The sequence below is a fragment of the Poeciliopsis prolifica genome, unplaced genomic scaffold (genome assembly GCF_027474105.1).
Source record: "Poeciliopsis prolifica strain line A6 unplaced genomic scaffold, Auburn_PproV2 SCAFFOLD023, whole genome shotgun sequence".
Classification (NCBI taxonomy): domain Eukaryota; kingdom Metazoa; phylum Chordata; class Actinopteri; order Cyprinodontiformes; family Poeciliidae; genus Poeciliopsis; species Poeciliopsis prolifica.
This window is the reverse complement of record NW_026562398.1, coordinates 1549261-1563500: the sequence shown is the minus strand read 5'-3', so window position 1 is coordinate 1563500 and position 14240 is coordinate 1549261. Positions and strand designations below refer to the sequence as shown.

Genomic DNA, 14240 nt, shown 5'->3' with positions numbered 1-14240 from the left:
TGACGGTTGACTGTCACCTGTTGACTAGCATTAGTGACTGCCATGGCTCGCAGGCTTTTTGAGCAATTACTGCTCCACCCACTCCCCTGCCAGTGACAAAAAACCTTCACAAGTACACATACAGAAAATGTTACACTTCCCATCCCTAAAGACAACTCCCAATGAAGAAACATGATTTTGAAGAAGTCCTACATGGTGAGGCATCATCAACTGTCCTGTAAAAAAAAAACTCCACCAATCATCTACTACTGGCCTTTTTGTGACAGACACCAGGGCACATGGTAACACAACCCTGAGACGGAAGACAGGATGGAACAGGGGGTGAAAAAGAGAAAGTAAAACATAGAGGGCACAGGAGGCAGTAAGAGACAAAGGCAGGCAGAATGACAATGAGTGAAAAGAGGAAGAGTTGGGTGGGAGAAAAACGGAAAGGAGAGAGGACAAGAGGTGACTAGCATACGCTCTCTTCCCTGTGAAAACATACAGAGCAGAAGGAGAGCAAGAAGACTGTGCTAAAGATACTCTAATTCATGTGCATGTGTGAATGAATGCATGTATGCATGCATGTGGGAGTGTGTATGTGTGTTTGCGTGCACGCGCGCGTTTGTGTGTGTGTTCACATATAGAGTTGAAGAGAAGTCACACAACCGTTGGGGAAATTTGCCCCTTGCCATTGAAAAGGGGATGTGAACCTACTCACTTCTGTTCACACTTGAATCTCCTGTTTCTTTTCTTTTGTTTTTTTTAAGGAACTAAACTGAAAAAATAAGCTTCTCAAACACCTGGCAGCAAGCTCTCAATTATCACTGAAAACATGTTTTATTTCAGTTATTCAGTTTTAAAAGTGAAACTACTACATTACATAAATTCACTAAAGAACGACTCATTTTAAAATGTTTCAAGGTGATTTTGTGTTCTGATAATGATGGCTTGAAGCTGATGAAAAACCTATAATTAAATTAATTTTTTAAATTAAAATAGTACACAAAACCAGTAAAAGAGTGACCAGATGATTATGGTCTACCAAATCATAAGGAAATTTACTGATTTAAGAGTTTTAGCAGGTGTATAGTCACTGAAACCCTACACAGGGACGGCAAGGCACAAAAGCTAATTGTGCTGTATTCATATATATTAATGGAAAGTTAAGTGGAAGGAAAAAGTGTGAAATAGATGCATAAGCAATATAGATAACGACAGACTTGAGAGAGTTGTGAAGAAAAGCCTATTCAAGAAAATCACAGAGATGTTAAGGAGCCACTGCATAGAAAGGTACAGCTGTCGCAAGAGGGACACAACAGACACACAACAATAGATATGAGCTAAAGGTCACTATCAAAGCAATGAAGAGTTCCTGTTTTTTTCTTATTTTAATGTGTTAAAAGTGTTAGTAGAAATTGCTTTGGATTTATATCAAATGAACATGAGTCATTACCCAAAGGCTGATTGCTTCCATGTTATGCTGCACTGATGCAGTAAATCATGCAAAAGGAGCCCCAACCAATTAATTTGCTTATAGTGCACATCACACCACAACACTCATTTTCTATTGTTTTTTTTTTTACATAATATTCACATTGTTAGCCATACCCTATACTTACCAAAATGAGCAGAAGTTAACACTTGAAGTATGCAAATGTGTACTTCCTCAAAGTAAGATGCTTGAACTGAACAGACTGCAACAGTAAGACATATTCTTTTCTTTTTTGGGGGGCGAAGGGAGGGTTGCACCGGTTGCTAGCCGCTGCTTTAACAGAATGTATAAATATGAGCCGTAGGGTCAAGGGGAAGGATAAAAATGAGAAAGGGAGCAGAGAGAAGGTAAAAATGAGAAAAAAAAGGAGTAGAGGAAGGGTAAAATGAGAAATGGAGTAGGGGAGGCCACAGGAGGCACCTGGCCCACTTAGAGCGGAGGAGGGGGTGGTGAAGAAGGAGAGGTGGAAGATTAAGGAGTAGAAGGGAAAAAAGAAAAGGAGGCGGAGGAGATATACCAAGCCGTAGTAAAAGACGAGGAGGCCTAGAGAAAAATTAAAAAAAGAAAAGCAAATGAAACTGAATGGAGGGGTTAGGGTGAAGGAAAATGTAAGAAGAGAAAATAAGTGAATGGTGAAGGCAAAAGCAGAATAAAAGGTAAAATAATGGAAACACGGAGAGGCAGGGAGAGATGTGGTGGGGGCTGGAAAAAAGAAGGTGGCCTTGTGACGCCGAGGAGGGAGGTGGTGTGAGCGTGAGCGGCATGAATGTGTGTCTCTCTGTGCGTGTGGGTGTCTCGAATCATGACGAAAAACTAACACCTCTCCCAAAGTATGAATAACCGACCACAACAGGCCAACGTAAGTTCAGACTCTTCTCCCGGTACGCTTGAGCAGCCTGCCCGTACCACTAATATCCCACTAATACCACCCACAGTCCTCACTCCACCTCACATCAATGAATATTTCATGTCCTGATGGCACTTTTAAAGCAAAAAACTAATTAGCAAATCCAAGTTGATCTGGCATTAGTCATATCAGGCCAATTAAAAGCCCAGTCCTACTGTACATGTTAATGGCAGCGAAGTGGAATAATTGTATGTTGAGCAGGGGAGAGAATGTTAAACAGGCCTTGTTAGCAGCACTTTAGCACTCTAGCCTGAGTCCATGGCTGGATTACAAAACTCTACAAAGCAGACTAATGTTCAGCATACACACACACACACACACACACACACACACACACCTACACGCACACATCTTTAAAAACTCTATCCATTAATTAGTGTGCCACCATCATTTCCATGAGGTCAGCTCTGATACTTATGGCTAAAGAAGAGAGCTAGTTCCAGTGAAAGTGATGGTTTTATGCTTTTGTATCAATATTAAACAGGGATCCAAATATTGACAGAGGCTGGCAGGTCAGATGTTACGCACTGTTAAAGGGAGAAAGCCCCCCTCTGCTACACTGGGAGTCTCTGTGGTCAGACTAGAGGCGATATTTGTGGTGTATTTGATTCGGGTAAAGGTGCGTGTATGAGTTCCCTTCGCGCCGCGTGTGTGTTTTTGTAAAGCGGGGAGTTTAGATTGAGACAGACAGTGCTGACACACACAGACTAAACTGTGCTGCACAAAGGAGCGACACAATAACAAGGGATGGAGATCTTTTTGGAGTAGATGTCTGTTTCATCAAACCCCAGACCCCCTGCCTACTTCGCCTATCTCCCTCTGCCTCCCCAGTCTCGTTCCCTCACCTGGGCTTTGATATGGAAATCTCTCAACAGCCAGAGCCCGAGGCCAGTTGACTGTTTCTAAAGATGTATTTGCTCAAAGACGTTCAATTTCTCATCAAACGCTCCCACTGCGTGCATGAAAGACAAACTTTTTCACTAGGAAAATAACAACTAACACCCTGGTACTCTCTGCAAACCACACACTTCAACCAAGAAGCCCAAACTCTCAACTTCTTAGCAGCTCATGTTAATTTAGCTGAAAGACAGGTGACATTTGTGCCAAGTGCAAAGCTGAGGAGTCTCGTCACATTACTGATGGAGTTTTTAAAGAGAGCTCCTTCCCACCGGTTTACTTCTCTTTTCCTGTCAGATAATTACATCGCATTAAAAGACTTCTAACTAGCATGTCTCCGACTCTGAGTCAAACAGAGAGACATTTTCAACAGTTTAATGGCACGAAAACGTTTTAAAATTAGTTTAGAAATGAAATGAATATACAGGAGAAAGAGAAACGAGTCTGAGAGGATTAAATTGTTCAAGAAGTCAAATCTTTTGAACAGCAGTCCCAGTACAGGAGAGTGATATCAATAGTCGATGTGTAAAGTGGTGTGAATCATAGTTTTGCAAATCGGTGTGATCTTTCAAGTACTTTTGTTTGTTGTTGTTTTGTTTACAACAGGGAAAAGTAACTATGGGCTTGTGTTTGGAAGACCAAGACCTCCTCTACTGTTCAGGAGGCTTGGTGAGCTTTTTCCGTAAACGTGTATGATTAAATTTGATGGAAAATATGGTAATGGCAAAAATCAAAAGGGTACCCACCCTCTACCATCTTTTTTTTTTTTTTTTTTTGTCTTCCCAAAGAAATTAACATGAGACTGTGAAGTTTTGTATCCATTTCTCAGAGGACAGTTATGCCACTTTTGTTGTTCTTAATCCATCAACTGTTCGGCAACACAACAATATCTAAAATCTGCAAATAATTCAGACCTCATCTAAAAGTGCTAATAGGAGTTGCACATTTCAATAGTTCAAACATAAAATATACCATACCTGTGGAAACTGTCTTAGCACTACACTCTTGCTTATTTCCACAGGAAACAGCCAATCAGCAGCAAGGAAAATAAATGGCTCTCCTGGATCAGCTGCTTTGCAAAGGCCAATCAGTTTTGTGTCAAGCAGAATGGCCCTACATAAGAGTGAATTTCCTTTTTATGATACATATTATCCACCAGTAATGCAACTGCATTTACTTCAAGATTTCAAAAGCTACTTCAAATTAAATGTCAAAACAAAGATATGAACTGAACCACTTTCACTACAAGGTTTACCTCACAATTCAGTCATGACAAGACGAAAAATACAAAACTAGTGTAGGATTAGAATGACCAGCACACATAGGTCACATTACAACAACATATGTGCAAGCAAAAAAAAAAAACACTGTCATCACTTTGAATCTTACAGATTTGTTTGAAAAAAAATAAAGAGTTGTAAAGTATTTCTGATTGGCTCATGATGATAATTAGCTTTGCATGACAACAAGGATATAGGATAGCGTTTTGGGAAAAAAATTCCCTGCTCCACATTCCTTAAGAAAAACAAAAAACACACACCCTGTGAAAAATACACAAAGTTAAATCTCCCATCTGTTTTCTGAGGAATGCGCAATCGAAAAGGTGTTTTGCAAGATCAACAACTCCTCAAATAAGATAAGAAAGGCAACAATAAAAAAAGACATTCCTTTTCAACTATTCTCTTTTAATTTGGTTTTTATCAGCAGCAAAATCACATGTTTGAGGGTGAAATTTGAAAAAAATGCACCTGAAAATTACATTTTAACGCAAAACGTGAGGACAAAACAAGAAAGGGAAGAAGAGCAGGATTATTATTGTCACTCTCATTATTTTGTATAGATGAGTACAGCAATAAAAACACACATACACAAAACGCTATGAAATATTCATTCAAAGGAAGCGGGAGGTGGAGAGTATCTGCAGATGCGGTCTGCAGAGGAAGGGGCGGGGACTGCTTAAAGACTCACCTGCTCTCTCTGCTGGGGGAGGATGAGCATGTCAGATAGGTGAATACACACACACACACACACATCCCCCACATCACCCATGCAACCCCATGGCGATTAGTAACACCTGTATTCAGCACTGCACAATGAGCTATAGCAGCAGTTAAGCCAGGGGAGTTATTGGGCGGGTGGGGATGGACAACATTTAGACCCGGGGGTTAACATGCATCGCGAAAGAAATACCTGGAACGCAACGGAGAGACGGAGTTGTTAGAAAGCTCCAGAGAGAGGCGGTGTGTCTTGTAAGATGAGTGTAAATGGTTCATTTTGCAGAGTGTTAGCCAAACAGGTGTTCTCATTAACAAGTGAGCCCTGAGGGGTGATCCAGATGAGAGAGCCGACAGAAACACAGAGGTGAACACAGGTTGTTTATTGGAAAAAACAAAAGGGGAGGCTTTGTAGAGCTTTTTTTTTTATTTTGTGGATTCGATAAAGTATCTTTAAAAAGTTAATACGCCTCAAACAGTGTGTTTTCTTGGGTTATTTGGTGTGATGAATCATTGTATAATGCCGAACTTTGATTAAAAAGAAGAAAATAGTAAGTATTTGATTTTCTTCTTTGGGCACAAGCAATAATCTGTGTTCAGAATCATTGAGTCAATACTTTGAGGAACCACCATTTATTGCTTTAACAGCAGCAAGGTGTTTTTTGGGGAATAGACTTTGACTAGGCCATTCTAGCACAATTTGGTTCATGCTAAGCCTTTTTCTTGAAGCTCAAGCTATATGTTTATTGCTGTTGTACTTAAACAAGTTTTCCTCCAGTGTTGCTCTGCGTTTAACACATTCATCCCATCAACTATGACCCTGTCCCTACTAAAGGGAAGCACTCCTGCAGCATGATACTGCCACCACCATACTTCTTCCACATTCTTCCAAATAGTTCCCGGGTGTTCTCTCACTTGCTTTTGACTAACAGTGAATTGTGTTTGTTCATAGAACAATGTTTTTTTTTTCTTTCAGTTCTTCATAAAAAAAGGGCCCAACCTATGAAATGAGATTAAATTAAACATGGGTCGTCTGAATTTGCTTATTGGTTGAATCGTATTTTATTTTGGCATATCAGGGAGGTGAATACAAATGCACGACACACGTATTAGATTTTAACTTGTAGAAACTGCTGAAAACTAAATAGTTTTCTTTTCACTGCGCAACTATGTGGTGCAAGTGCTTTTGCAGGGCACCCTATTTGCTGGATAGAGACACACGCGTGCAGCGGGGGCGCTACAACCCCCGGGTTTGCGTGGCTGAAGGCTAAAGCCGTCTAACCTGCAACCACACAGTTCAGCTTACAACCTGCATGGGATCTCTGAGCACCACCTACACATCAACAAGCTCACACTCTCACACAGTGAGAGACAGGTGTCAAGCTTCAAGCCTGTCCACCGCTGAAACCAAGCCCCTACTTCTCATTTACCCAGTGCCTTTACTTCACCGTCACCACACCACCGCTGCTTCCCACAAACTTTATAACGTCAACGGATAAAGTCCAGCACATCTACTCCCCGACCGTTTCACAAAACACAGCATACAACTTCGGCTTTGGCAATACAAAAAGAGATCAGAGAGATTTTAACCAGCGAACATCGCTTAACCAACTTCAAAAGTCCATTCATGATGGATAAGACAAGAGCAGAACGCTTCCATTCCTGCTCTGCAGTCCCACGAGCACACGTGCAGCTAATATTTTTTTTCCCCCATCTTTTGGCCAATCTCGCCTACACTCCTCCTCCACTCATCCTTGAAGCTGTTGTCTTGGTCTGTGTTGCATTTTTTTTTCTATGTGGAACACACAGATGGAGGTGCAGACGCAGATGTACACACATACACCACTGTTCTCCTCTAAAAAGACAGCACTACATGACCCCACCTGGGAGAGCAACCTCCAAGGAGCAGCCAGGGAGTGGATGGGCGGGCAGAGCCAAAGAAACAAAGCACTCTGAAAGATGTTAGGTCTTTAAGTTGACAGCGTGCCATGAGAGTTTAGTTGTTCTAATGCTATTTGGATTCTAAGCATTAAAAGCAGATAATTGAGCTTTATCCTGCTCATGACGACACACACACACATACACACTTTCAAAGGGGCATGCACAGGGAAACAAGCCGATGGTAATTGAATAACAGAATAAAGGACTTTGGAGGGTTTATCATATCAAGTGCCAACCCTTAACTCAGTAGTTGGAAGGACAAAACAACCAGACAAATCCACAGAGGGCTAAGACAATTTGGAAAAATGGCTTGATGGTCTCCTAATCCCGGAGATCTAGTTAGCAACTGTCCAACAAAAGGAAAAGGCCTACATCTTACAGCTGTACACTAGTTGCGGCTGCCAAAAGAGTGCACGTTAAACCGCGGCAGAAAAAACAGCTCAGTGGGACCGTACAAACGCTTCAGAATAACTGGAAATCTATTTACAGCACAGGGGAGATAAAAACTTCTCCGTGTTTTAAGCTCAAGTATTCAAAATCTATACATACATTAAGTGCTATAAAAATATAATTTAAAAAGAGTTTGGAAGATAAATAAATAAATAAACAAAAAAGGTGGCACCACATGTGTGGTTTCCAATTCTCACTCTTCTAGAGTGAGACTCGAGCTTTTCCTTTATTTTACAGACAGTGCCTTCTCTGATTGCTTACTCTAAACACAGTGGCTATATCTTTCTGTAACATGTAGGTCTCCCCATCCACAAAACATCTTCTTTTTTTATCACAAGGTGTGCAACCTAATAGCAACAAGCTCAATTTAACAGAATGGACAATCAAGGAAAGTTGCCTTTCGCAAGAAACAGAAGAACCCGAAATGTTGGGTTATAAAACTCCTCTAATGAATAAAGCGTGTTTTGTCAGGATTATATTAATCTGTAGATTAACAAGGCGTACAACAGGTTTTTAAAGTAGTTCTATGTTTCTTTCCGTGTGTTTGAAACTTCTATGCCTTGTTGCGTGTAAGACATGTTAAGAATCAAAACTTTCCACAAAGAAGAAAGAAGAGATATTTTGTCCATTACCTGGCATAAATTAAAAAACAGATAAAATCTTCTTGGTGCTCCACTCCTCTGATGCTGAAGCTTATGATTTTCATAAGAGAAAGAGATTGTTGATTCCACACGACTATCACAAGCGCAAAAAAAAAAAATAGTTATATCTAGATTTCCTTTTAGGATCACGTTTGTTCATTTAATAAAAGTAAACTTACTGTAAAAAAAAAAAAAAAAAAAAAAGTTTAGCAATAAACCTCATACTGCTATAGTGAGCTTTCACAAAAACATAGTCCTAAAAGTGGGTTTACGATAAAAAATGATGGATCTGCAGTTATGTGAAACACACAGAAAGTTAATATTTTTACTGCAGTTCTACCAAATTCATAAATGCCTTTGTAAGGGACTTTCACCCAAAACGTAAGACAAAACAAACTGAAAATAGCCATTATCACTTTCCTTATGTCCTTTGTGACGTTACCAGAAGTGTGTGTGCGGGTGTGTGTGTGTGTGTGTGTGAAAGTTTGCTTTTAAGACAGGTTATTTAATAATGATTGAATACCAATTTCTACAAAGTAGGCCAACGAAAACAAATAAAACAACCCCATCTTGTTGTACATAGGCAAACTGTACCTATAACGAGTTTGATTGATCTCATCCATATGTCGGAGCAACTGGTTGTAAAACTAAACAGAGATGTTGCTCACAGAAAAACTTTTTTCAGTCCCTCCCAGCTCCGCTCAAAACTTGGCAGCCCTGCTGCGACTAATCTGTCAACCTCCTTATGCATGATGGTGAGCATCCACCTGACTGTGGTTAAGTCGGTGCATGACAGCCAGACGCTCTCCGACGTCCGTACGCACAGCTTTTCAAAGAGAAGTGGGGGTTGTTCCCCCGCTGTCACATGGTAGAAAATGGAGGAAGACGGAACTGACCGGTTCGATAGGACAGCCGTTGGCAGGAGACGCTTTCAGTAAAAAACACAACAAAAACAAAAAAAAAAAAATACTTGACGCGGGTGCTGTTCAACTTTCATCTAGGATCAGATGATGATCCTACTCAAATACTTCTGCCTTCTACAAATGAATAAAAATAAATCGTACGACAGCTCTATATATTCAAAATAAAAAGCCTCACTTCATCTGTGTGTCTTGTCTGATAAGTCTAAGAGACTTGTCATTGACGCAGCAAAATAAAAAAATAAAAAACCCAGCTGGAGAAATCCCCCTTTCTGGGGTTAATCGTGGTGAAAAGGGAGGAGGGTTCAACCCCCCCTCTGTCTTTCAGACGCAACGCGCTTTCATTCTGAATCCCCTCCAGGCGTCTATAGCGCATCCACCCCCCGGTTTTCTTCTGTGCTACGATCACGATCATGTGTGCACAAGTTTGTCTCCCAACCCCCTTTTGTTTTCCTCTGCAAATGTGGAAATCAAAAGTTTGCAAAAAACCCCCGCACTGGTTCTGTCAGTCCTGTCCGACACGTCCAGCTTTCTACGACCAGTAAACATAAACGCGTCTCAAAACAGATGACTGAGGAGCCATAACTCGCATTTGCAAATTCAAATAGAAATTTAATTTGAAAACAGTTTGCCGTCTTAAATCGGGTTAACTAAACGTATGGGCTGAAGTAGACTGGGATCAATAATTTGAAACAATCCAGGCAAAAATAAAAAAAAAAGAGCTTGGACGGCTTCTTCAAAATATCAGCACGCGCAGTCAGGCAGCTGGCTGTCACGTATGGAACAGGTAGGCGTACTTTAACACTCGATAACCCGTCTGCGTTACTGTCGAAATATCCACTCAAGCTCCTCGTTAACATGATTCTAATGGAAATGTGGAATTAAAAATATATATATATATATATATATAAAATCCAGAAAGGCCTTTGTAAGAGTAGCCACAGTAGCCAAGAGTTGTATTGTGTCATGTCTCCAACCTGCGCGCAGCGGCAGCAGCAACTAAATCAGCTGTAGACGCGGCGGCTCCGTGAGGCAGAAAACTAATTGTTGACATGACAGGAGGGGGAGAGGGGGGAAGACCTCACGGTGTCTGGATGAAATCTCCACTCCCGATGATGTCCCGCTGATGGGCAGCGTGGCTCCCGGTGGTGGCTGGAGGTAGGAAGTCAGACATACCTGTTACCCCATGGGGTCTGGGGTGGCCGCCGTGTCGGTCCTTCGGAGTCCAATCTGCTCTGACAGCCTGAGGGGAAGAAAGCTGGGGATGTCCAACGCGCCGGGTGCCGTCCCTCCTCTTCTCTGTGCGCTTTTTGTTAAGTGTTATTCCCCGATTTCTCCAACTCCCCTCTCCTCTTCCTCCACCAGCCCCTTGTTCTTTCTCTCTTTCCCTCCCCTGCTTTTCCGTGTCTTGGTATCAGGAGCCTCCCCCTCCTCTCCCTCCTCCTCCTTCTCTCTCTCTTCCTCTGTGCATGTCTATCTCTCTCTTCCTTTCTCCCACTGTCTCTCTCGATCTCACCCCCCAAAGCACACGCACACACACACTTTCTCTTAGAGCCAGGAAATGAGACAACGTAAACCCACACACCATGCGTAGACTGGGATATATCATTTCATCTCAGATAAGAAGCTTTCATGTCTGACCAGAATGTGACACAACAGCAATAATAATAATAATAATAATAATAATAATAATAATATAATAATAATAATAATAATAATAATAATAATAAATAACTGAATCTTAAATGTCTTTTCCAATTTCTGCATCTGTTGCCATAGGACTCCTTAATGACCAGTTTTTTCCTGTAACTTGCCCCCTCTTGTGGCAGTAATTGGAAAACACTTTTAATAGGAAAAAAAAAAGTCTTACTTTTACAATGACAGTAGCTGGAAAACACCTCTTAGGCCATGTGATGTGCAACACACAAGCCATTTTTTTGTTTTTGTATTTATTTGTTTTGTTTTTTTGCCAGAAGTTCTGGGGTAATTCCACTTCGGCCTGACACTTTCCTTTGAACGAGAGAAGGATTTTTTTTTCAATGTGTGTTTCTATGTTTGGGGGGTTTGACACATACGTAAGTGAGTCCTGTGTGACTTTTATACTTCCTGTTGTTATTGTTCAATATGTGGCTCTTCTCAGAGAGTTAGAGTCAACATGAACCTAAATGATCACATTTCTAATGAGGGAGATAAACAGATCAAACTCTTTCACTTAACTACAGCACTTCTTTCACATGTACACTCTATAATCTCTTTCTTGGTAGCACTAGGTCCTATGCTGAATTGCCTTAATTCTTCATCTGTCTGTGAAGAAAATCTCCTGTTTCACCACATCTCATATGGAGTATTCTGAATTTACTGTCATGTTCCAGAAACTAGTTGAAGATGATTTCAGCAATGTGACACCATGCATTATCCTGCTGGAACTAGTCATCAGAACAGGTGTACACTGTGGACATAAAGACAATGACTATATATATATTTATAAAAAATTCCCTTCTCACCCACCGCGGGTGGTTCTTATCCTCTGAGCTCGGGTCCTCTACCAGAGGCCTGGGAGCTTGAGGGTCCTGCAGTATCTTGGCTGTGCCAAGGACTGCACATTTCTGGACTGAGATGTCTGATGTTGTTCCTGGATCTGTTGTAGCCATTGATCCAGTTTGGGGGTTACTGCCCCGACGGCCCCGATGATCACAGGCACCACTATGGTCTTCACCTTCCAGGCCCTCTCCAGTTCTTCCCTGAGGCCCTGGTATTTCTCTCAGTTTCTCGTGCTCCTTTTTCCTGATGTTGCAATCACTTGGTATTGCTACATCTACCACAACGGCTTTCCTCTGTTGTTTATCCACGACAATGTCTGGTTGGTTCGCCATTACCATTTTGTCTGTCTGGATCTGGAAGTCCCACAGGATCTTAGCTCTGGCGTTCTCCACCACCTTTGGGGTGTTTCCCACTTTGATCTCGGGGTTTCCAGTCCATATTCTGCACAGATGTTTCTGTACACTATGCCTGCCACTTGGTTATGTCGCTCCATGTACGCTTTCCCTGCCAGTATCTTGCACCCTGCTGTGATGTGCTGCACTGTCTCAGGGCCTCCTTGCACAACCTACACCTTGGGTCTTGTCTGGTGTGGTAGATCTGGGCCTCTATTGCTCTGGTGTTTAGGGCCTGTTCCTGGGCGGCCAGGATGAGGGCCTCTGTGCTGTCCTTGAGTCCAGCTGTTTCCAGCTATTGATAGGATTTACTGATATCAGCTACTTGGGTTATTTGCTGGTGGTACATCCCATGTAGGGGCTTGTCCTCCCATGATGGTATCTCTGGCACCTCAACCTCCGTTCCCTGTTGTCTGAGACATTCACTGAGCACATTGTCTGTTGAGGCTTTGTCCCTGATGTATTTATGGATCTTAGTTGTTTCGTCCTGGATAGTGGTTCTCACACTCACTAGTCCTCTGCCTCCGTCCTTGCGACTCGTGTACAGTCTCAGGGTGCTGGATTTGGGATGGAACCCTCCATGCATGGTTAGTAGTTTTCTGGTCTTAATATTTGTGGCTTTTATCTCCTCCTTTGGCCAGCTAATTATTCCAGCAGGGTATCTGATTACTGGCAAGGCATAGCTGTTTATCGCACGGATTTTGTTCTTGCCATTGAGCTGGCTTCTCAGGACTTGCCTTCTTCGTTGGAGGTATTTAGCTGTGGCTCCTTTCCTTGTGCCTCATCGAGGTTGCCATTTGCTTGTGGTATACCTAGGTACTTGTAACTGTCCTCTATGTCTGCTATTGTTCCTTGTGGGAGTGAGACTCCTTCTGTGCGGATCACCTTCCCCCTCTTTGGACTACACTTCTCTAGTCCAAATGACATCCCGATGTCCGTGCTGTAGATCCTGGTGGTGTGGATCAGTGAGTCGATGTCTCGCTCACACTTGGCATACAGCTTGATGTCATCCATGTAGAGAAGGTGACTGATATTGGCCCCATTTTTGAGTCGGTATCCGTAGCAGTCTTGTTGATAATTTGGCTGAGGGGGTTCAGGCCTATGCAGAACAGTAGCGGGGACAGAGCATTTCCTTGGTATATGCCACATTTGATGGACACTTGTGCAAGTGGTTTGTCAGTTATATAGAATTGACAGAAACTGACAAGAAAACTGTAGCAACAAAAAATCTGAAATCTTAGTATAAAAATCAAAATTCTGACACAGCTTTACGTCAAAATATTTTTGAAGGAATTGTGAAAATTGTTGTACCAACCACATATAAATTAGCTAAAAAATGTTCGTAAAAGTTGTGGTATAAATTGCCACATTAACCAATTGAACAAACTTCATATTACTGGTGTTTAAGTCTTTACTGAGTTGAGATCACATAATTCATCACAGCTGATAATTAATAGTTTTTTTTCAGACTGTGCAAACTTTTAATTTACTTCTGAAGGCTAAAGCAGAGTTATAACAGCTTTAGATGTAGGAGTTGGTTTGTGTCTCAGAGTCAGTGCATACAGTGAACTTGGTGAGTTAATGTGTTCAGTAATGAGGAACTGTGGACAAGCTTGTTTCTTGGGAAATAAGAATATATGTGCTGTAACCAGGAATCGTTGGAGGTTTGAGGAAGTGGGAAACATTTATGGGGAAGAAACCGGGTGGCACTTTAGAACATGTACTATGTGTGTCTCTGTTGTGTGTGGGTGGTTACTGTGTGTGTGTGTGTGTGTGTGTGTGTGTGTGTGTGTGTGTGTGTGTGTGTGTGTGTGTGTGTGAGGGGGTCTGGGGGGGACAGTGATGTGTAGTCTAACACAGCAGGGGGTTGAGCTCTGCCTCTATTAGGCCGGGTTGTTGGCAGCCGAGGGGCAGATAACAGAGAGTGTCAGGCCATGTGGATTACGGCTGCCGGGCTGCAATGCCCCTCTCTCACTCATACACACACGAGCCCACTTCCAAGTAGGGTCTGCAAACACAATCCCTTCCTGAAACAAGCTGCTTTACTCAAAGCTGTGGTCCCTTGTGCCAACAGGGCTTTCCA

At 42.0% G+C, this 14240-nt stretch overlaps 1 protein-coding gene across 4 annotated transcripts in view; it reads right to left on the bottom strand.

Moving 5' to 3' along the window:
• Positions 1–10752, bottom strand: part of zbtb46 (zinc finger and BTB domain containing 46) — an 84231-nt gene extending 73479 nt beyond the window's left edge. For 3 of the 4 annotated variants that reach the window (XM_055046276.1, XM_055046275.1, XM_055046272.1), the window contains exon 1: positions 8296–9875. In XM_055046276.1, coding sequence (XP_054902251.1) covers positions 8296–8302 — 7 coding nt within the window. In that variant the 5' untranslated portion in view covers positions 8303–9875. Of the gene's footprint in view, positions 1–8295; positions 9876–10400 lie in introns of those variants that run through there. The other variant, XM_055046273.1, reaches the window with a different exon arrangement.
• Between the last annotated feature and the right edge of the window lie 3488 nt (positions 10753–14240).